Source organism: Accipiter gentilis, chromosome 18, assembly GCF_929443795.1.
Source record: "Accipiter gentilis chromosome 18, bAccGen1.1, whole genome shotgun sequence".
In the NCBI taxonomy this organism is placed as follows: Eukaryota; Metazoa; Chordata; class Aves; order Accipitriformes; family Accipitridae; genus Astur; species Astur gentilis.
The window spans coordinates 14681776-14704176 of NC_064897.1; the positions used below are offsets into that span (position 1 = coordinate 14681776).

The following is a 22401-nucleotide window of genomic DNA, read 5'->3' on the forward strand; positions in this document are numbered from 1 at the left end:
ACCAAACTGTGATGGAATCAGTGTAGTCACTGCTGTATTCCCGTGAGCGTGGAGTCACAGCTTGCCCATTTTTAAGGGAAGACTGTCAGGATACAACCTAGTCAATGGCACAGGTGAGAAGAAACACAGATTAGCAGAATTTATGCAGTTTAACTGGGGCAATATGAAGAGTATCTATTAGCCATGTGTTATAAAACATGAGTTTATGCTTTACTACTCTACTTAGCAATAGTTCCTACTGAGCTGTGCCTCTCAGCTTTGGACATGTATCACTGTTAAATATACCTGATAAAAATCTTGCTACTGCAAGAAACCCAAGCTGTGTATTACATGTCTCCGTGCATACGTGCCAAATGCATACTGAGACAGAAGGCCTGCATTAGGAGACAGCATAGAGGCATTTGCATGTGTGAGATCCACACGATGCTGTGAAGAGCATCCCATGTCCACCTCCAGTGCCCTGTTTTGGCACCTCATCAAGCCAAATGGAACAAAATGTTGAAGCCTGGATTCTGGAAGCCACTCCGCAACCCACCTTCAAGTGATGCTAATGGGGAAGCTGTAGCTTCCTTGGTCACTCCATAAGCCTGTCCATGTAAGGTTAAATGCAAACAAATGTTACTGCATTAGAAATAAACAAAGTAATAAAGCCTGCATCTTAAAAATATGTATTTGATTTTTCTTCTATATAGTGAGGAGGAAAATCAAGAGAAAGAGAAGTTATAAATCCTTAGTGTACACTCAAGAAAACCTATCATTATAAACTCAGTGTTTCATGAGCCACGAGGGAAAATATGAGAAAATGCAATATTAATTTAAAACAGCAATACTTCATATTGACTACAAACCAAACTAACAGCAAAGTTCATCCATAATTTAATGACAAAGCCGCAATTTTTTTCACGGCGCTAGATTAGCGTAACTGAACAGATTTATGTACATTGCTGAGAGCCAACACAAAAACATTTGGAAGATATTCTATGAAAATGAAGAAAGCAATCTGAATGTTTCCCAATGAACCCTTAGTAATAGCTACATATATTTGTGTTAACACGTTATTTGTTTGGTAGTTTTTCTACTAGTTATCAAGTATCATCTCAGCTCTGAGACCAGTGCTGGAATGAAGGGCAAAACAGTAAACCAAGTCACCGATGGGCTGCTCTGTGAGACAAGGATCCAGCTCTGACCAGGTGTGCTCTGATCTAGAGCAATCCTCATGGCAGGTCTGGGCTGCTCTTCTACAGCAGCAGCAAAGACTGTAGTCCTGAGCTCAAGAACGCCTTCCTTACTGCAGGAGTCGTACCAGAGGAGTCTGCTTCCTTGTCCATGTCACCAGTGGCATGATCTACAGTTAGTAGACACTTGGACTCAGTTGCACAAAGGTGCACAGAAGATGAAATGCCACTCATTTCCATAGGATGATTCAGAGACTCCTAAGTGACCTTCTGAAATCAGGTCTTTGTCATCTTTTCTTCTCTCATGAGTCTCATCAAACCCCAAGCCCAAATCCTGTTTTGGAAGTTGTTGAAACCTGCAAAATTGTCATCTATAATGGGATTTCCAGCTTCGGAAATAAAAATACCCCACCTTCGGCATTCCTTTCCTGTTCATACATCCTTTTTATGTGTTAGCTGTCAGGCCTGCAGTGCCACACCGGTCCTATCTCCCACCTTTCGGGAAGCAAATGCCATTGGCTTTCACAACAAAAACACCTCCAGAAAACACACCATAAGCATCCAGAGTGAAAATGATAAGCCAGTAGAAGCGTTTGACAATAAACAGGTAGCACCCCCAAACCAGACAGAAAGAACACTCTGGACTTTAGCAATAATTAGATAACTTATTAAGCCAGTAAAGTAGTATTTAGTGGTACTTAAAATTGTGAGCCTTTCTAAAATACTTCTGTCAATTGTAACTGCACCTCTCTTAATCCATCCTGAAACAGCATTTGCTGTAACTTAAGAGTCTGTGACTTCATCGACATTTCAAGTTGTTCACATTCCTATTTCATTATCTGCTCCTCAGCCCTTAGGGTTTCTGGTGCAGGGGGGTAGCCTGAAGCCCTGACTGCAGACTCTGGCTGACTGCAGGCATTTACCAGACCATAAAAGAACGAAAATTCTTGCTCTGGACCATTGGTGGGCATCTTCCTGAGCAAAAAGGGATTGCAACCAGGTGTGGATAACAGGGGAGCTAAGCCAGCTATATCCCTTGCACCATGGGGTGCAGGCCCACCTTACAGACCCTGGTGTAAGTACACAGCCATGGACCCGCAGCCGCAGTTTCCATGTTCCCAGCGTGGCTGGGCCCAGCTCTTCAACAGCACCACGTCCGCAGTGCCTGGTCTGACCGAGGGAGAGGAGGTCGCCTGCTCTGCCCTATTACAAGGCACAGTGTTGACCCTAGGTCATTAAGCCACAGATAAACTCACCGGTGACTGTGGGTAGATACACTTCATTGCTTTGACACCGTAGAAAAGGAGCCCACAAAAAAGAGGGAGTTTCCCTTAGCTCCACTCCAACCAATATTTCCCTCAGGCCAGCTATCCGCTTGTGCCGGGACTGCTCCTTTTCCTGGTAAAACAAGAATAATATTTTTGAGTATACTAAAGTGCTATTTTCCAAAATGAATTAAGGCTCTGAAGCACTATGACTCACCAAACATGCAAGGCGCAAGAGGGAGAAATCTAAGAAACATGGCTCTGGTGGGGAGGGAAAGGGATGCTCCTGATTTCTGCTGGATCAGCCTGAGGTCAGACCGACAGCACACAGACCGTCTGGGAGCAGACCCCGCGTACCTTCGGCTCTGCTTCCCCTCTCCCAAATTTTCAGAAGACGGAAGGGCACAAAGGGAACCTGCCCCATCATGCAGGCAGTCAGTCAGGTGATGGTCTTCACATGGGAAAACCTTGAGCTCTTTACCTATGCCAGGATAATACCCATGAGCACATTTTAGGATCAGCAAATGTGGCAAAGCCACTGAGAAAATGTCTTCCACAACTACCAACAAACCATTGCTTACGACAAAGCAAGGTGGTCCTTGGTCTATAGGACTAAAACCTAAGGCTTTCAAAACCCATTTTGGGTAGACCCCCCCACCACCACCCCCGCAACTCGCAAACCCATCAACATTATGTATGAGAAGCACAGTCAGTACAGAGAAAGCAAACAGCAACTGAGGCGGTCCTGGACTAGCCCTGTGGGTCTCAACCATTTGAAACCCTTGCCTGTGTCCATGATTAGTGTTTACTAAATTCTTATGCCCTGGCACCAATAAGAGACTTCAGCGCAAGCAGACTGCACAGCCACTAGGATTTTTAATGACCAATAAATTATCTGCTGCTTTGGAAAAGCCAGTTATCGTATTTAATTTGACAGCCCCATGCAGGGTGAATTCCATAGACACAAAACAAATGTCAGGCCTCGAGACTAACACACATTTCTCCAGATGCAAAATAGACACTCACCAGTTGCTCTCTTAGGAGGATGGAAAAAGCTAATCCCTCTAAATTATGTAAACCAAACGAGAATGAAGGCTTAAAGCCTCTCAGCATTTACTTTTAACAAGTAAAGCATAAACCACACTACTGCTTTCACATCTGCCTTTGCATTTTTTTTTTTTTTTTTTTTTTTTTTTTTTTTTTTTTTTTTTTTTTTTGCCTTTGAATGATATGCAGTACAACTATTTTAAGATCTGCTCCTGAGTGCCTGCAGCTGGCACAGCTTGGAGGGAAAATAATAGGTGCTCCTTTCTCCTCAGGACTGCCACCCTGCCCCCTAAACGCTTATTGCGCTCTTGCAGGGAGGCTTGGATCACAGGAGATCTTTTCGAATCCAGCTTTTATTTAATTTTGCATCAAGAAAGACAGCGAGGGGAGAGCTTTTTCTTTTACTCGTCTTGTATCTCATTCAGATCTGGGCTGGAACAGAAACAGAGGAGGAACATCCACTGAACTCTTAAGTGCTTTCCAGCTCTGGTTCACATCTGTTACTAATGTATCTTTACATTACCGGATAGTTTAATAAACAAGGAAGTAAGAGTTGTCCGGTGAATTTGATCCTATCATTTCAGAACTCGATCCCCGGCTCTGACACCAGCCTCTTGGAGGGACTGATGTAATTACACGGTTCGTTTTCCCCATTCGCAAATTGAAATAACAATGCTTTCCTTTGCCATGAGCCGCGCTGGGATGCAGGGAGGAAGAGCGCCGTGCAAAAAGCCGGTGCTACTGGAAAGCGGACTGATGGGGCTGCAGCCTTACTGTGGCTTTGCTGTTCTGCTTGTCGGGACAGGGAGAGGCTGCCTGGCTCCGCACAGAGCTCTGCGCGGTGGCACGGGCGAGCAGCACGAAGTGAGTGAGAGGGAAGGGAAGAGAGGCCTTGAGCTCTTAAATTAAGCTCTGGCGCAGACTTGGCCGGGCCCGCTAGCGAGCACTTAGACAAAATTTACGCGTGCGAACGGCAGCCGTCGGCCCGCCTAATGAAAGGCTACGTTACCGTCAAACACGCCGAATTACAGGGCTGCGCTCCTTCCTCCCGGAGACCGCGCCGGGCACCGGCTGACTCCTGCAGGAATCTACACCCAGGGGACGGCACCACCTCGCCCGGCCCGGCCGGCGCCCCCCCCCCCCAACCCCCCGGCTCCCCGCCCGCCGGGCCCAGCGGCCCCGCGCCCGCAGCCCTCCGCACCGCCCCGCACCGCACCGCGGCGGGGCGGGCGTGCTGCGCCCGGCGGCCGGCAGGGGGCGCCGCAGTGCCGCGCGGCGGCCGGCGGGCGCTGCGGGAGCCGTCCCCGCCGGGCGGGCGGCCTCTCCGCATTGTGCGGCCGCGCCGCTGCCGCCGGCGGGAGCGCGGGCGCGCCCGGGGCCGGGCCGGGCCGGGCCGCGCCTCCCTCGTTCGAGCGCGGCGGCGCCGCCCGGGCACCGCCGAGCGCGGCCCCTCCGCGCCGCTGAGCCGCGCGCAAGGAGGTGAGCGCCGGGCGGAGCCGAGCGGAGCGGAGCGGAGCTGCGCGCGCCCGCGGGGCTCCTCCGCGGGCGCGGGGAGAAGGGAGGAGCGCGGGCGGGAAGGTGCGGCGCGGGGGCGGGGGGGGGTGGGAGGGGGGGCACGGTGCCCGCGGAGCCGGGGGTGGCGGGGGAGCGGCGGTGCCCGCAGCCGCGGGAGCCGCCCCGCGCCGGGCGGACGGCACCTGCCGGGAGCCGGCCGAGGAGCAGAGCCCGCCCGAAGTTACGGGGCGGGCGGCGATGAATCGGCATCTACACGGAGACGTACGAGATACCTGCGGGCGAGGGGCGGGCGGGGGCGCGGGGCAGCGCGGGCGCGGAGCGGCGGGTCGTGCCGCGCCGCGGGCGGAGGCAGGGGCCCGGCGGTGGGTCAGGTACCGGCGGGCGGGTGCTTCCGCGGGAGGGAAAGACCGGTGTCCGCCTCCCACCCCGCTAGGTGATACGGCTCCCGAAGCGCTCTGCGTGCTCACTGGTGATGCGAAGCGAGCGTGGTCCGATCGGTGCTCTTGGGCAAAAGGAATCGGGAGCATGAAGGCGTCAGAGACGAGTTGGGACCCTTCTCCAAGTACAGCGTCCTTACTCCTTCTTTTTACAAGCTGCTTGGTTCTTATTAATAGGCAAAAGCCGCAGGCTTTTTTCGCAAGAGACAACTTTTAAGTGCGTTTTGCTGTAGACCGGGTGATATTAACATGGAGAGCTTCCTATGTCACTGTTAGAATTTACGGTTAAAGCGGACACTTTAGCACAGCGGCAAACCTTCACAACAGGTTGCATTCGCAAGTCAAGTTCTACCCCGTTTTAAAGGGAGACCGAAGTTTTGATGTTTTAGTCAGGGCTGAGGATCATCATCACCATCGCAGTTGCCATTTTTCGCCCAAGATCTGAAAGCATACTACAACGACGGGTACTGTTATAGTTTTTACTCTCCAGGTTAGAGAAATCGAGTAGAAGAAGTGTCAGGTGACTTGCTCAAGGTCACGCAGCAAAGCTGTGAATATAGATAATTCCCGTGTGGCCTATTAAAAGCGTATTACCAGAAATTCTGGCATCCTTTTTCTAACCCCATGCTTTGCCGAATGTTTATGTATGAGCTGAGGCAGCTTAAAGAAGGAGCGCTGGAGAACTTCTGCGTACGGATTTGTTTAGCAGAATGGGCAAGGTACAAGTGCTTAGAGGTTTTTAGGCAACTGCAGCTGAGTAATTGAAACCTTTCTGGAACTAGAGGGCTTGAGGAAAGATCAGGTCTCTGCAGGCACTATTAGTGAGTGCTTGTGGCTTTTAAATACATTCTACAAGAACTAATTCGTTGGGGTTGAGGCAAATACAGTAAATATGAGCAATTGCAGCTGAAAGGGAAAGAAAGAAGAAGGAACCTTGTGAGGCAGGTACTCCGGGATAAGTGCCTTTTGCAATATTACGGTGCCAGTGTGAAACAAACAGCGAGAGCTAGAAAGCTGAAGGTAGGTTTTGTATGAACAGTGCCAAACGTGTCAGTGGTGTTACTGCAGTGTTTAAAGTGGGAACGTAGCATCAATTATCATGACTATTTGAAAAGAAAAAAGGGGGGTTGAGGGAGAGCCTGGCTCCTTGCAGCTCCATCCTCGTGGTGTTCTTCCCCAGGCTCTGCATTGACGTCACAATGACACGGTGAAGCCGAAGACAGGAGCTGGGAACAGTTCTTCTGCTTCACTTTTGATAATCGGGTGAATTTGTCACTGCTCCCTTCCTTCCAGCATGGCTAAGAGCGCAGAAGTGAAGCTGGCGATCTTTGGTCGAGCTGGCGTGGGCAAGTCAGGTATGTTTGTCGTCTGATTTTTTCTTATGCTTGTCATCAGGTGACTTTTTGCTCCCTGTGTGCAGACAAACTCTTTGTACAAAGGGACAGCTCTGATTTTATTCTTGTCAGGGAAGTCAGGATCAGGCCAGGAGTTCTCTCTGCCTTGCTTTCCACGCTATTTTCTCCAGAATAAAGTACTTTTATCGCTTTAAAAAAAAAACCCTAACAACAACAAAACAAACTTCCCACCCCAACTCAATCCCACTTGTCATTGAGTAGCAAGATTCCTCTTTTCCACTGGAACAGAATTAGTAATAGTTAATTTGTCTCTTCATATGAAGGTATCTATATCATGCTCCCTATCCTCCAAGATAAGATCCTCTATTAAATATTGGGTGACTTCTGTAATAGCTGTAATTCTGGTTGATTTCAGTGATGAATTTTTATTCTCAGTGCTCTCTTGCATTTACATATTTACCCAGAAACCAAGAAAATATGATGTGTAAAGTTTGCATTTGGAGAGATCTTTTGAGAAACAGATGTAAGTCTGGTGAGTTCATACGGTAGAAACACAAGGGGGAGGCATAAATGTTAAAAATCCATTGCTACAGACAGCCTTTCCTTTGGTGAGACAAGGAGCATAACGCGAGGGTTGCAGGCTCTCTCGGGTAGTTCAGTGGTGTTGCATTAACTTGACAGCTCCAGGACCACTCCAACATGTCCTTGCACCACAGGCTTGAGGAAGTAAAGAGACTGAGTCTAATCATACTCCTGTAGCGGCTTGGGAATTCTAAGGTACTGTTTATTTTAGAGAAATCTGCACAAGACAAGCCAGGAGGTAGGATGTACTGGTAAGAGCATTAGGCTAGACTCTCAGCTGCTGTCAACCAGCTCCAGTTCCCCAAAGTAACTTTTGTATTAGAAGGGCCAAGGTTCTGCCCCACAAATGTATTATAGCTTTACGGGCCAGATAGTTTTGTTAAGTTCAGAACGATTTGTTTATAAAAAGTGCATTTACCCAGAAGGTATTTTACCAGAATACTCTCAGTGAAGTCGCTCTGTCAGCCTTCAGGAAAAAAGGCGTATGTGAGGCAGAGGTTGTTAGAGATTATACCGCTTACACAAAGACAATGCAGATTAAATTCTACCTTTTTGAATAAAATACCTGAGGGAATGCTGATAATATACTGGGATAAGTTTAAACTGTTCCTTCTCCCCTGCTGTGCTCACCCCACCCCTCTTTTGTATTTGTATTTCACTGTCCTGTCCAAGTTTTGTGAGTAACTTCAGTGGTTCTTGCTTTGGTTTGTCTTACATTTGGTTGATGGTTTCTGTGGTTGTCCAGTCTTTTGGCTGGATTCAAAATAATGCAAGAGCATGTTGAAGTATTTGCAGGAAAACTGAAACACTAAGAGACTCCCCTTGCCCTGATATTCCTAATCATTTGAGAGCTTATATTTAAAAAATACAAAACTACCAGTTAAGTGCTCAGTTAAAATGCCTCACCAGCATAGGATCAACGAGAACCTTTTTCACCTGTTGTATCCTTTTTGTAGACCTCAATATACTAGGATTTTATGGTAAAAAATGTTTTCCTGTAGTCCTGGAACCGGGCAGGAGATAATTTTTAATGAAAAGCCAATAAAAACATCCCAGTCCTTCAGAGTCTTCCCCCTGTCTCTTTTCTTTTTCTCCCATTTGAGATGCAAGGAAATATTACATAAAATATGACTAAGGTCCCCTCTTTTTGACTGTGACCACGCACGTGAAATTGTGTGGAAATGAAGGCTCAAATAAGTGGGCAGCACAACAAGGTGAATTTAGGAGTGTGGAGACACTACAGAGTGCTGTCGGCTACCTCAACAGAGCAGCAACTGTGCCTCCCAGAATCTCCAGCTTGCTTATGAAAACCCCTCTTGTACGTTCCCATAAAAGGATCCAGTTTCAACAGCTCGGCCAACTCCAGAGAAATAAGGGGGGGGGGGGGGGAAGTGTGTCTGAAAATACCGATTTGCCTGTAGCCAACAGTAGCAACAGTGGGGGCTGTGGAAGTGCTGTTACACCTTTGCTAAAAGCAGAGCCGGACACAAAGTAGTCTCCAGATAGCTGGGTTTGGCGGATAAGCGTCCTACTAGGTTAGTGTTGGTAGTGTCTTTTTATTTAGCGGAGCTGTGCAATTCCCTATCCCTGTGACCAGTTTGTAATACATTGTTGAGACAGGATCCTGCGGCCATAGGTTACTAGAGTAGGCTTGGCCAGACAGCTGCAAGATAAGCCAGACTCCAGAAGCGAGAATGCAAGGCAGAACGCTGGAGCACGCTAGATATGTGCAATGAAAAGGAGACGTTGGGTGATAAATAAGGCCACTGTAATTGCCAGAAAGTCATGCCAAAATATGGTCACTGGCTTGCTTGCTTGGCTCATCTTCATTTGCTGAGGAAGAGCCAGACATTAGGTTCTTAATCTGTAAGAGGCTTCACCACCTGACAGCATCAGTGAACTTACAGACACATATTGTAATATCCTGGAGAGGCTCCTCTTCCAGTTCCTGACCAGGCCTTTGGATCAGTGAGTCAAAGCGGCTATGAAGAAAGAAGCGTTGTGCTTCAGGACATGCGGAGAATTAAAGCTGTCCCTCATACACCGTGAAAGCCAATAGAACTGTTACCATTAGTGAGAGCTGAGGAACATCCTTATCTCATCATTAACGCTAGACATCTGTTTAATGGGGTGCAAGACTGCTTGTTCTACTAAGTAGTCCCAGCTAATCCAAGACTCTCCCAACATGAGGTGGGAAACCAGAACACTGTTCACAAGTCAGAATAGTGATAGCATCTCAAAAGAGAGTTAAAGCCAGGGAAAACAAAACTTCTCTCCACTTTCTTGCTGCTTGTCACGTTTCCATGGTTCAAAGGTTTAAAAAACAAATGGGGGGAATTGCAAGTCTGAGTGCCAGCTCTTTGCTGGTCTCCTTCCTTGCCTTGTCTCCTCCTGCCTGCTGGAGAGGGCCAGCAGAATTGCTAATCAACTCACCTGTCCTGTTTTGGTTTTTACTTAACGTAGACCTAAACCTCTCAAATAGAAAAGGAGGAGCAAGCCAAATCAGAAAGTACCTCTAGTAAGGCACTTAGTTCAGAATTACACTGAGTAGCAAATCACTGGTCAGCTCAACTGGGCAAGCTCATCGGGTACGAGCATCCCAACCTGCACAATCTTGTACAGTGGACTGGATGCTCCTCCATTCACCCAGTTCTTACTCTTCAGAAGTTGCATAAACTTTGCTTTAAACTAGCTGAAAAAAACCAGATGCGGAGCTCTGCCTGAGCCAAGGAGCACTTTGCTGCTCTTTCACTCAGGAAGAAGAGGAGACGCTCTGTGGGTGGGAAGGGACATTGCTAAGCCCTGCTATAGATAACAGGGCTGCACCTCCTAATTTGGGCTACAGTCAAGCGGCACTGAGAAGGACAGAGAGCTTTTAAAGTTTCATGTCCAAGAGGAGATTGGAGGGAGCGGGGAATTAAAGTTGATATGAATTACTTAAACATTGCTGTTTAAATTGTTCTTCTGCTGAATCCTACAGCTTCATTCCTATGGTAACAAAAGTTAGAATTTCCTAAATAGCTCCTTTTAAAAATACAGTAGTAACAATTAATAAAGACTTACAGGCCTTGTTCTTCCATGTCATTACAAGGTACAGTACGTGCCCAGAAAGCTAAAGAGGAGTGAAAATGTATGAACCAGGAGGAGAGAAGAAGGGCATGTACTGGATAGCACTGCACGGCTCATACTTTTCCAACTCATAATTCAGTTGACTATGAATGCTCAAAATACCTCTGCTTAGGAGCCTTTATATTTTGGCCAAAAAAGAGAGAATGTCCAGCTGCAGTATGTGCTGTCCAACTTGCCTTTTCGCTCTGTGTGTGTGCCAGGCTGAATACTCCAAGTTTCTGGGTTAGCGTGTATGGTGTGCCCACACAGGCAGATGCACTTCTCATCTGTCTGGACGGGTCGTGCAGCTGCAGCCATCGTATGTGACATGGAAGTGTGCGTGGTTTCTACCAGCGCTTAAGTGACAGAAAGATACTAAAGCTCCCACAGGCTCCCCCCAGTAAATATGTGCCTGCTTCTAGGCAGCTATGCAAATCATTTTCTTATGCAATCAGGCACATGAGACACAGGGCTGTTACCGATCTTTTGATCCAGCTATAGCTCAGATGCTTGTGTTTGGGCAAGAGGGTGATCGATAAAGTGGCATCAGTAAATAACATCCTGCAAAGAGCCTGTCCCATCTCAGAAATGAAGATCTCACTAACTTCAATCATTTTAGTGTCACAGTTGGGAAAGTCCTGAGTAGACGTAGATTTGTATCTGTTGGCTCACGCTATTTTCCCTGTCTAACCCAGGATGGGGGGGACATACTTAAGAGAAAGATATCTGGATTTGAAAGTTCCTACGGAACAAATTCAAGCAACAGCCAAGCCAGAGAGGCCTACAACAAATCTGTGTTTTGTTTTCATTATTTGGGGATATGTCTGAAATACACTACCAGGGATCACTTCCCAGTTGCAAGGTCTGGGCATGTGGGGAATAGAACTGAATTCAGCACCACCCCCCCATTCAAAAAAACATACGGGTTACTGGGAAAGAAGCCCATTTCAAAGTGATTTTCTACTTCACAAATCCCTGCTCATATGTTTTCCCCCACTAGTTTCATTTCAGGGACTTTTGGGGAGGAAACATGAGTTATTAAGGAGTGATTAGTCATCAAGCTCACAGCTCTGCTAGTAAGGCAGGGAAAGCTACCACAAAAGCTTCAAAGTCCATGCTATACCAACTGATTTATCTAGGGAAGATTACTGTAATAAGGTGTCTCTGAAACCCAAAAATGTGGGTGGAAGAAGACTGTGGATTTTCTGGTTTGGTTTTTCATTTGTTTGTTTTTTTACACTGGTGGAGTAGATGAGTTGCTTTTTTTCCTTTGTTCTTAAGAATGGCCAATGACAAGCAGATGCTTAAGCAATTATTCAGTGATCAAATTTAACACCCACTGTATTAATTCTCCCTAATATTTCACTGGTAAAGTACTCATTAAACAATCCCACTTTTTGCATCCTTTGGTTTTACACTTTTCAACCAGGTACAGGTTCACTGAGATATTGTGTGTGTATATGTACTGGCAGAAATCTAACAGTAATTAGGTCACACTGGATGAGGTTGTGTGATTATTTCTCCCCAGCAAGCATGTAAATGTGTCCCCCTGGAGCAGGTAATATTGCAAGCAACCAGTTGCATTCACATGACCTTTCCGCACTTCTGTCCAGTGGGTAACTCTGATGCCTATACAGAGGGTGAGCCCTGGGTTCATGGATCAGTGAAAAAAGTCACTGTCACCCATGAATGTGTGGCCCTGAGAGTCCTTGCCATGCCAGCAAGGAGAGGTGCTGCTGTTGTAGTGGACGTAACACGTGCAGTTTTGGGGCCAGGCAGGGTGTACAATAATAACCAAGTGCAGGGCTGTACTGGGATCAGCAGTACCTGGGGGCAACCTCAGCATGCCACTTGGAAAAGCCCCACTGGCTTTACCACGCAGATACAAGCAGTATAGTATTTAGTCAGCAGCTGTGTGACAGCTAGTCTTTCCTGGACTTTCTCAAAACTGCATTTGTTGATTGTTGTTATGCTAAAACTGAAGAGAGGGAACACCAAGAACTTGGGCTAGACACACAAGCATTTGCTCTGAGTGGCAAGATAGTCTACTTGTATCTGTTACCTCCTCCCTTTCCTCTGCTTATTTGCCTGTCCATAGTTCACTATAGCCTTGCAATTGGTGTAGAAAGCATTCATGCTCTGCTCGACATTCAATCTTCCTTCTGGCTAACCATGAAATAATAGAAGGCAGAATTTCTCTAACCAAACGCCAACTTGTTCATTCAAGCATAGCTGCCTTCCCTGTTCCATCTCATTTAACTACATCTGACATCTGCTCTACCTGCGTCCCCTCTCAGCAGCTGGTGGCAGCTGTTAGAGCTAAGACTAGTCCTGCTGTTCTTTGTTTCTGTTTAGGTTGAGCTAAATATAGCCTGCTGTTTGATTACCAAGGAAGGAATGCCAGGATTCAAGATTTATGCATGCAGCACAGATTTTTTTCTCTAGCCCTGTGCCCAGCCACCCCCCGCAGCTCTTGCCTTGATAAGGTAGCCATCCTGCCCACTTCTGTTTCCTGTAGTCATTGCAAAAGGCAACCAAAAAGCTGGTGGAGTCCCAGGAATTGTTTGCGAGCTTACTGCAAAGCCTTGCACTGTTTTGGCCGGTTTGCTGTTCCCTACCAGGTCACTGAATGCACTGGTATCTCCTAGGCTGCTGACCCTAATGGATCCTTTCAGAAATGCTAAGATTTTATTCTTCCACAAACTTGTTCTTTACCTCCCTGCTATCTGGAGTCCCTGCCTACCCCTTGCCTTGCATATACTTCTTTGCTTCATTTCTTCTCAGCTATCACCCTTCTTTTTCATGTTGCCAGTTTAGTACATGTTTCCTAAAGTCTGTGTATGGTGGAATCACTTCTGCTTTGTACTTTACATGAAAACTTTGTATTTACAGTTGCCTTCTCAGCCTCCTCACTTAGTGCTTCCTCCCATCTCTGTTTCTCATCTCCAGCTCCTCCGTTACTCTTTGCCCACACTGTCAGTGCATCATTAAAGGCTCAGTGCATGAGTTCCAGACGAGCTGACCCGGCAGCAGTGGTGTGATGTGGCAAAGAACAGCCACTCTGAAGTGGTTCCTACCGTCCTGGAAACCATTCCCTGGCTTGGACTTTGAGGATGCTCCAAGCTTTGACTGCTTCAAACAGTTCACACGGGTTAAAAAGGGAAGCAGTATAATATCTTTACATAGCTAGCCTTGGTCATAGAAGTGGGTAAATGCACCTATTTTGGCTTCGTGGCAGAGCAGGAGAAACAAGTTATGTCTGTATTTCCCAAGAAAACTTTCTTTCTCTGCATTTATCTTTGTGCCACCCTTGCATCTTTTACATTTTTAGCACCCAAAAATGAATATGTAAGTATATGAAAAAAACACTGCCTTAAAGTAGGAGTATCAACAAAATGCTTCAGGCTTCAGCCAAGCTGTGGTTATAGGGCTGTCTTTAACTGCTGTTGATTGAAGGTGTACCCTCTCACCACACACCTGGCAGGCATTCCCAACACTGTGGTGAGCAGGAGAGTGGAAAAATTCCTGTAAGTTAGCAGCGGACAAGGAATCTACAGCATCCTCATCCATTTGCTGCTTTTATTCCAAGTCTGTGTTTGCTCTGCATTACTGACAGTCTTTTATTCTACCTGCTGCTGCAGAGTTACAACTTTGGGAGAAGGCACCCCTTGGCTTTCCTTCCCTTTCCACATGCAGTTTGCAGGGCGCTGCCGTGAGCTCTCCCCATTGCCGCTTCACTGGTTATGGGACACCCACCTCACCAGCTCTCAACCTGGCCCGCTGTTTGAACTAGCCTTTCTTTCCGTTTGCCTCAGATTAAACCAGCTCCCCTGATTTCATTGACTCCTACCTCTTCCTAGAGTCAGAAAAATAACTGTGAAGGGAGGTGCATCTGTTTCTATAGCCTTTTCATAATTCTGAATGGGAAAAGTACTTTTTATGATTGTTTCCCACCAGGTAGAGCATTCACTCTGCTGGAGTTAGTCTGCAGCTGTTAGTTTCTAATGGATTTGCCATGTAGGTGTTGGGAAACGCCATATATTACGGTAGTGACGCTGTAGATAACTCATATTCTATGCATACAGTATGAAAAGATGAATGGCAAGAGAAGCATGAAGCCCTGGGGAAGGAAGTAGTAGATATATTAAACATATGTGCAGCTTTAAAACGCCATAGAAATTGGCTGGAATCTCTAGCTGCCTTTCCAGAAATGTTAGACAGCAGTCTGCGCACAGGAAAATGAGACAATATGTTGAAAACATCAAGCCTGGTTTTGAAAGCACATGAAGCTCCTGATGTTCACAGGTTGTTTTGCTGCTGCCACGCAGGGGTCAGAGGAAAGGAAGCTGCAGACAAGCAAGAGCAGACGCCTGGGGCAGCGATGCATTACCGTGTGGGAACTGTTTAGATAAGTGGCTTGAAACGTTTTCAAGCTGGAAGGATGCAACTGGAGAGTACACAGGATATACTCTCCCAGGGAGGGAATTTCTTTAGCACTCGAACAGCACTCTAGCTTTCCAAAGGGCTGTGGGAACAGCGGCCACCACCATGACCCTCCCCGCAAGGCACGCCACCATGACTGTCCTCAAGTGGCCAATATGGAAACCGAGGTGAAGGAAGGAGGAGCCTGATAGTCTCAAGTCACCAAGGGAATTGCGACTTGGGCATTGCCAAAGCTTCTTATATATATACTCTCAGTATAACTATAATGCAATCTATCATAGATTTGCACAACCCTACTCTGGAGGGCTCAGTGGCTTATCTCTGTGCCTGCCATGGGAAACGAAAATCCCACTCGGCAGAAGCCAGTTACGCAGAGCTGTCGACCGTGATCTTTTCCTGACCTACCCAGCAATTGACCTGTGCCCTTGAGGAGCTTTGCAAGTGAGAACTACAAGTCTGACGTTTGGAGCAGGGAAATGCAAGAAAATGTAGAAGCCAAAAAATTGGAGAGGGCTATTTATTTCTCCACTGAAATAGGGCTGCAGAATAAATAGAAATCTATTGGAGAGTCACCACAGAAGAATGCAGTATTAGACCCATGGGGAGCAGGAAAAAAGCACAAACAAAAAAAGTCCCAAAGCCCACACTCTGCAAAACGTGGGGCATGGGAGTACGAGTGCCAAAACAAACACCTTGTGTAACCAACCTTAGTGGCAGAATCTGTGATGCCAAGCACTCTTGCTTAACCCAACTGGATGCTTGTGGTTACATACACTGAAGTTGGTTCTGCTCCAGGCTGAATTCCAACATGAAATAATTTAATAGTGATCCACAGCATGAATTTGTCCCACAAGTCCATGTCTGTTAGATCTATTGCCAGGCAAAGGTTCAGGAAATTTATCTCCAATTAAGAAAACTTGACCTTTATCTACAGGGAGCAAGGTAGGTCACGAGATTATCAAAGAGGAGAGGACTGTCAGTATCCTTATTTATGTATTTATTTAGAAAGTTGCCCTTCAGTGGCATGTGGTCTTGGACCCATTCTGGCAGTGGGTGCCAGCTTACCCCAGCTGAAGATCTGGCCAAACAAGCCTCTTTACAAAGCTGGGAGTGCAAAGTGGGCTGCCTACCTCCTGCTGCTGTGCTGTGCCGTGCCCACACAATCACCTTTCCCCTTGCTGCAAGGGGGAGCTGAGGAATTTGCCTTATTTCCTGACCACAGTCAACAGAATCCCTAAAGAGGATCGAGAGCTCTTGTAATTCATATCCTAGCAAGTGCAACTGCACATGTGGGCCTTACATCCACTCTTTCTGTTTATGTTTACGTTGCTGACAAGAACAAGGAGCACAGCAATTGTCCCATAAAGGTGCACAGTCCTGAAGGAACACCACCTGCCTCTGAAGAGCTGCAGGCAGAAAGGTTGAAGGCAACAAGAGACAACTTTATCCTGGACACAGCTTACTGTATTTTAATTATCAATTACTCATATACCATGTCCTATTGATGACTTTGTGACTAAAGAAATAGGCTTGGGCATAGGACTTCGAATAATCCAGCTACAGGCTAGTGAGCATAGGTTGGCCATAGATGGAAAACAATCCAAACTGGGCAGAAAGCCCCATGCTTTTGAGATTTGGTAATTGAAAAATGTAAATCAAAATTCTCCCCAGTATGTGTCGATGGAAGAAGGATTCATTAATGAGCTGTACTAGTAAGACATGAAAAGTAAGTGACACAAAAGTCAATGACACAAAAAGCAACCCAGGCTCATTTGTTTTTGCTTGAAAGCAAGTGACTGACCAGACTGGAGCGTTCAGACCCATTCGCAGGGAGAGGCAGTCCTGTTCAGAAGCACCAGCTGACCACCTTGTTCCTCACATAACTGATACGGTCTCACTGAAATGAAAGCAAGCACTGGCTGAGGCAAGAAATCAAGATCTTGCCTTTAATTAATCTTCAATGCCCCATGGTAATCTCAAATAAGTACATCTCATGCAAGAATACTCTTTCATTAGTGTTCAGTGTAATTAAAGCAGTCTATTTCTCACCACCCCCAACCATGCATCCTCAATATAACTTTGTTAATTTCTTGGGGATTTTTGTTTTCAGTTTGACCTGGCACCTGAAACAACCAAGCCTCTCTTGTGAAACAAACTACCTCTATTTTAAACGTACTCAGTATGACTGTTTTCTTCTTTTTTTTTTTTTTATTTAGGCTCTAGCATGAAAGAGGCACCTGAGCTTTGACTCAGCACCACTACGGTGGAAACCAGTGGAAGTTCACATAGTGCTCAGTGTATGTTGGGAGGAGTTTGGGAACGTGTAGTATAAGAAATACTTGCATAGTTTGGACAGGTCTTATGTATAGTTCTGCAGACTTCTAGAGCTCCAAGGAAAAGATCATGCACTATTTCCACTCTTTCCTGCTTGAAAAGGCAGACACATTGGATTCTGAGCTAAGAAAGGAGCTTTGCCTGTTCTATTTTGCTAGACCCCCTCTACAGGAATTTCATTCTCCTATTTTATTTTCATGCTGAAACCTCAGTAAAATTGCCTACCTCCTAAGCAGTTGTAGCACCTATGATATATATTGATCTGTAGAATCATGGGCTGCATGGTACAATAAGCATCAGCTCTGGAGCAGGCTAGCTTGACATCCCTTTGAAGATGAGGCAAGAGGCAGACCATGGAAAATGCAGAATGACCCTAGAGCAGTTTCTTAATTTTTAGCACCTGAAAAATATGAAAAATATCATAATTTGCCTGCAGGAAGTCCCTAGACCCAGCTGAACTAAGCTTCAATATTGTTAGGACTAATTTCATGTTCAGTATCATACACCTTGCTCCACATTAGGACTGTATCTAAAAGACTTTTTAAATCACCTAAAATAATTTTGCCTGCCTCATTTTATAGCATTTCTTCAATTGCCAGGCATTTACTGAATGATACTTTCTAGCAAGCTGTGAAAAATTTAATACCATCAAGTCTGAGGAACTTCGTTGCACATGAGAGTGCAGCAAGTATTACTTTTTGTTCCCAGCGCTGCAGCATGGACCTGGACTGGCTGCGAATAGAAGCAGGGAACTCAACAGAAGAGTGACCTTCACAGCCAAGTTGAAACAGTACATTGCCACCTCAGATCCTACTTCTAATTTCTGCACAGGAGGTAGCTGACATTCATGTTGTTCAAAAAGGCAGGGAAAATAACAATGACCAACAGCAGGAGCTGGTACAGGGCTTAGGGAAACGTGTTCATGATTAAAACACCTTGAAGCTTGATTGTGCACTGTCATTTTCTGTTCATTCCCATTAATACCTTGCTCTTGGTGAAGGTTAAAATGCTTTTGTGTTTTTTGGATAACAAGACATAGCAGATGGAAAAAAGTCTTTAGTTTCAAGCGTAGGCAGACTGACATCATGTGTTAAAAGTACTAAATCACTGTGCAATTCCAGGACTTCTCTGTTCGCTTTAATAGGCGACTCTTAAGAAGTTGTGGCTCTACACTCCTGTGACATTCTAAAGGCATATTTCATATGACATTTTAGAACACTTTGAACCTGCTGATGGCAGAAGTGCTCTCAGATCCCAAACTGTTCTGCTCAGAAAAAGGTTTCCAGGGCAGTCACGAACATAGGATGCTGGGTGCACCTCCTGGAGTACTAAACCAGTGGGATTAGTTTTGCACATGGGTCTCTTGTAAGGCATAATTCAGTTGCACCTCTACAGTTTCTGAAGAATCCTAGGGATCAGCTTAATGATGTTGCTCTTTTATTTGGAGAACAAAATGAATGTGGTTTGTTGGGGGTTTTTTTGAGTCTGAATATTGACATCTAGAAAAACTTACCTGCCTGAAGCTTAGAGCACAGAGTGACATTCTGTAGTTCCCTGTTGGACTGCAGGCTTTCTGAGGAGCAAGGCTAGCATCACAGTAAAAGTGATGGTACACGACCCAAGAGACCCAGGTTTGATGCCTGTAAGCAAAGTTCCTGGGCTGCCAGCTTTCAGCTATTCTAAAAACAAAAACACAAAAGAAAACAAACCCCACACTCAAAAAAGAACCCCACGAAAACAGGCTAGGAGAAAAGTGCATGAATGCATGGAGCCATAGATCACTATGGGAATGAGAACTGTCTCTTGTAGAATGCCCAATGACTGTTCTGTCTTCAGTTTATCCCTGTACCCATCACCTGAGGGACAGCCAGTACCGAAAAACCCTTATAGATTGGGACACATTTTAGCACAGTACAGGAGTGTGCAGTGATACTAATGTGTAAACTCCTTATATCACTCAAGGACTTTGGTGAAGCACTGGGACATGATCAGGGAATTTTGTTACCTCAGCACAACTTTGTAGCCGCTACTTCTAAAAAAAAAAAAATTGTACCATCCTGAAGCTTTCTGCTGCACAGATGAAGTAAAACAAGCGTTACCACCTTACTGTAGGAGGACTTACACCATCTATATCTCCAGAAGCCAGGTCACAGCAGCTCCTTCAACTCATGCATTTGAAAGAGAACATTGTTGCGTAAATATCATCACATAGGTAGTGCACTTGCTACCATACTTCAATATTAAATAATCCTGGAGAAACTGAACGACAATAACGTGAGATATATGTATGGACTATCTCTACTCTTAGGGAGTCAGTGCAGGGCTCTCTAGCAGTAGTCTCAGAAGTGCAAACCTTGTCCAATTTTAAATAACTCATGAACCCCCTAGGATTTTATTCCTCAGTAAATAATTTCCCCAGTGACAAGCATTTTATGTCCTTCATTGCAAGGGGGTCAGAGTGGATGACTGCAGTGACCCTTCCTGACTCAAAAAAATATGATCTTGTTGGCCATGAGTGTATTAAATTAAAATTTTTCCCTGGTGCTTAATTACCTCTTCTTTCCCTTTTGAGCTAAATGACTTCTGTAGTCATGATCCTGTCCTCTGGGCCACTTGAACTTTCCTTCTTCTTAGCAGAGTTTGCATTCTATATATCTGATTATTCCTACATGCTGTCTAACCACATAGAACTCCATCCTCATTTTATATGACAAATTATTTTCCTAATACAATTATGAAATCTTTTTATAGTATTTAAGAAAAAAAACAGATTTATGTAACTTCCTGTTAAATAAAACAAATACATATAACTTTAGGGCACTAAGTTGAAAGCATTAGCTGAGGCAATGTTTGGAGTGTGCTACAGGGGTGTTAATAAGAACCAGCAAATTTTATGCATTTGAACTCATTAAAATGAACAGCACAACTTGTGCAGCAGTGGCTTATTTGCAAGAATAGGGATTAATAAGAGCATGTGGAATAGCAGAATACAGATGCAATTCCTTCTGTAAATTCACATGAAGATCAGAACAAAAATACAGAGCTTTCTGCTGACTCTTGCTAACATGAATACTTTTACCTCTGACCAGGGTGTAAGATTTGAAAACACACTGGCAAAGAAACTAAGACCTTGCACAGAGGAGATCCTGTGCATATTGGGGGGGGAAATCTAGAAGCAGACAGTTTTAGAAAGAAAATCTAAGTTAATACTCTTTGAAGATGAAAAAGCAAAGTCACAGAAAGGTGAGCTTTAGTTACAATTCTTCAAAACTAGATGGAAATTTGACTGGATTATTTGCAAAGCTGAAGAATATTAGTTATGGGAAATTAAAGATTATTAGTTAAATTAATTCAAGATTCCACAAAATGCTAGACTAAATAACCTTATACGGTGCCCTGAACAAATGCTGTGGCCCTCACAGATGGAAGGAGATTGATATATAGGTAATATTTGATTTCAAACAATCTGAATTGCAGCTTGCTGGTGCCACTACTTCTGCACTGTTTTCTTGTCCTTAGAGGTGATAATCTACTAGGGAGGTCCCAGTTTAAAGGAGGTTCTCCTCATTCAGAAACAGCTGTGAGAGATTTGAAAAGCAGAGGTTTCAAAACACTCACTGAGGGAAGGGCAAGAAGGTAAATGTTTGGGGATTATTTTTTTTAATCTCTCAGTTAAGAGCAGGTTTCCTCAGGCTTAGCCACTCCAAGGACTTGAACAGAACCAATCCAGGAGAATCTGCAGCGATTTCCAGCGACACTTTTCTTCCCCCCCCACCTCCAGAAACATACTGGTTTGGGTGTCTTCTGAATTGCCATCATTACTTAGCTTCCAGAGCAATATTTCCACAATTTAGAAGTATTGACAGGCATCTGGAGATCAATCCAAAGTCTGCAGAAATCAGTGGAAAAGCATGTGTTTATTTCTGTGGGCTTTGGAGCAGGTCCATGGAGAGCAGGGTCAGTCGTGCCATGGCCCATGCCCACTGTCCCTCCACGGCACGTCCCAGGGATGAAAGCAGCAGTCTGGGGTGTCCCCACACCCAGTGCTAGCAGACTCTCTCAGAAAGTAGTATAATGAATTGAAAGACAAAATACCATTTAAAAGCAAACATTGTAAAGGCAAAACCATAGACCTCGGCAAAAGCGTGGTGTGCTATTTCCTCAATCATGGGTGCTGCATTGTTTTTGCATTCAGAATTTGGAGTACTTCCTACAAATTCTCTAAAAGCTCATCATCTGAAAAAGTTATAGTTCAGACTTCTTTCCCACCCCTGCCTTGCAACAGCAATAGACTGCAAATAGCGCAGCGCTGATATACCCTCGCAGTAGCACGTATTTCACATACTGAGGACAGGCACTGGGCAAAGACATGAAGTAACTGATACCAAGGTGGTAGCTGTGCCAGCAGTCCGAGCCAGACCTCTCCAGTTCAATCTAGCCCCTGACTTCTTGGACCAACGACTCTTTCTGCTGTTTGCGTGGTTTAGACTACCACTATCAGCATGTTAGATTTTTCAGTCGCACAAATCCAGACTTACCACAACCTACTGGCTTCATCTCCTAGATACCAGCACCTAGCAGCGCGCTTGCTATCACAGGACAGCAAGGACATACCCACAGTTGCAGCATTTTTCTGCTCAACAGTGATGTGATACTTCTAGATGAGCCTGGCTCAGACTGCTCAGAGCGGTGAAAAAAAGAGGTGGTTTGTTGAGAGCTTTGGCAACTAAAATAATGAGGACACAATGCTAGTTACTAGTGGAAAAAGCATCAGGGTCACAGGTTCAATAAAAAGAACTATTTAGCTGTGCTGCCTCAAAACGCCGAGTTGTGTAAGCGAAGTCAGTGCGGCTCCTGCCTTTCTTTCTCTGACAAGGATGAGCGTCATCTGTCAGACTAAGCCTCAGTTTTCAGTCTGACAGGTGGAGCTGGAAGCAATGCTATTTAACATACCCTTAAATAGTAGTAGGGTAGTACCAGGGCCCCTCTAAATTTCTTAGGACATTGCTTAGATTTAACTGTTCAGGCTGGATATTTCCATGCTGGGTGTCTGCTTCAGGCTGGCTTTTTTTTGTTTGGTTGGTGTTTTTTTTTCTGGAAGTTGCCTGCCAAAGTAATACAGGCATTTCTAAGAGCAAGG

At 45.3% G+C, this 22401-nt stretch overlaps 1 protein-coding gene across 1 annotated transcript in view; it reads left to right on the forward strand.

Annotated features, from left to right (window-relative positions):
* Positions 1-4877: 4877 nt before the first annotated feature.
* Positions 4878-22401, forward strand: part of RERG (RAS like estrogen regulated growth inhibitor) — a 110504-nt gene continuing 92980 nt past the window's right edge. Inside the window, exons 1-2 of the mRNA XM_049822366.1 lie at positions 4878-4966; positions 6620-6794. Coding sequence (XP_049678323.1) covers positions 6734-6794 — 61 coding nt within the window. The 5' untranslated portion in view covers positions 4878-4966; positions 6620-6733. The remainder of the gene's footprint in view (positions 4967-6619; positions 6795-22401) is intronic.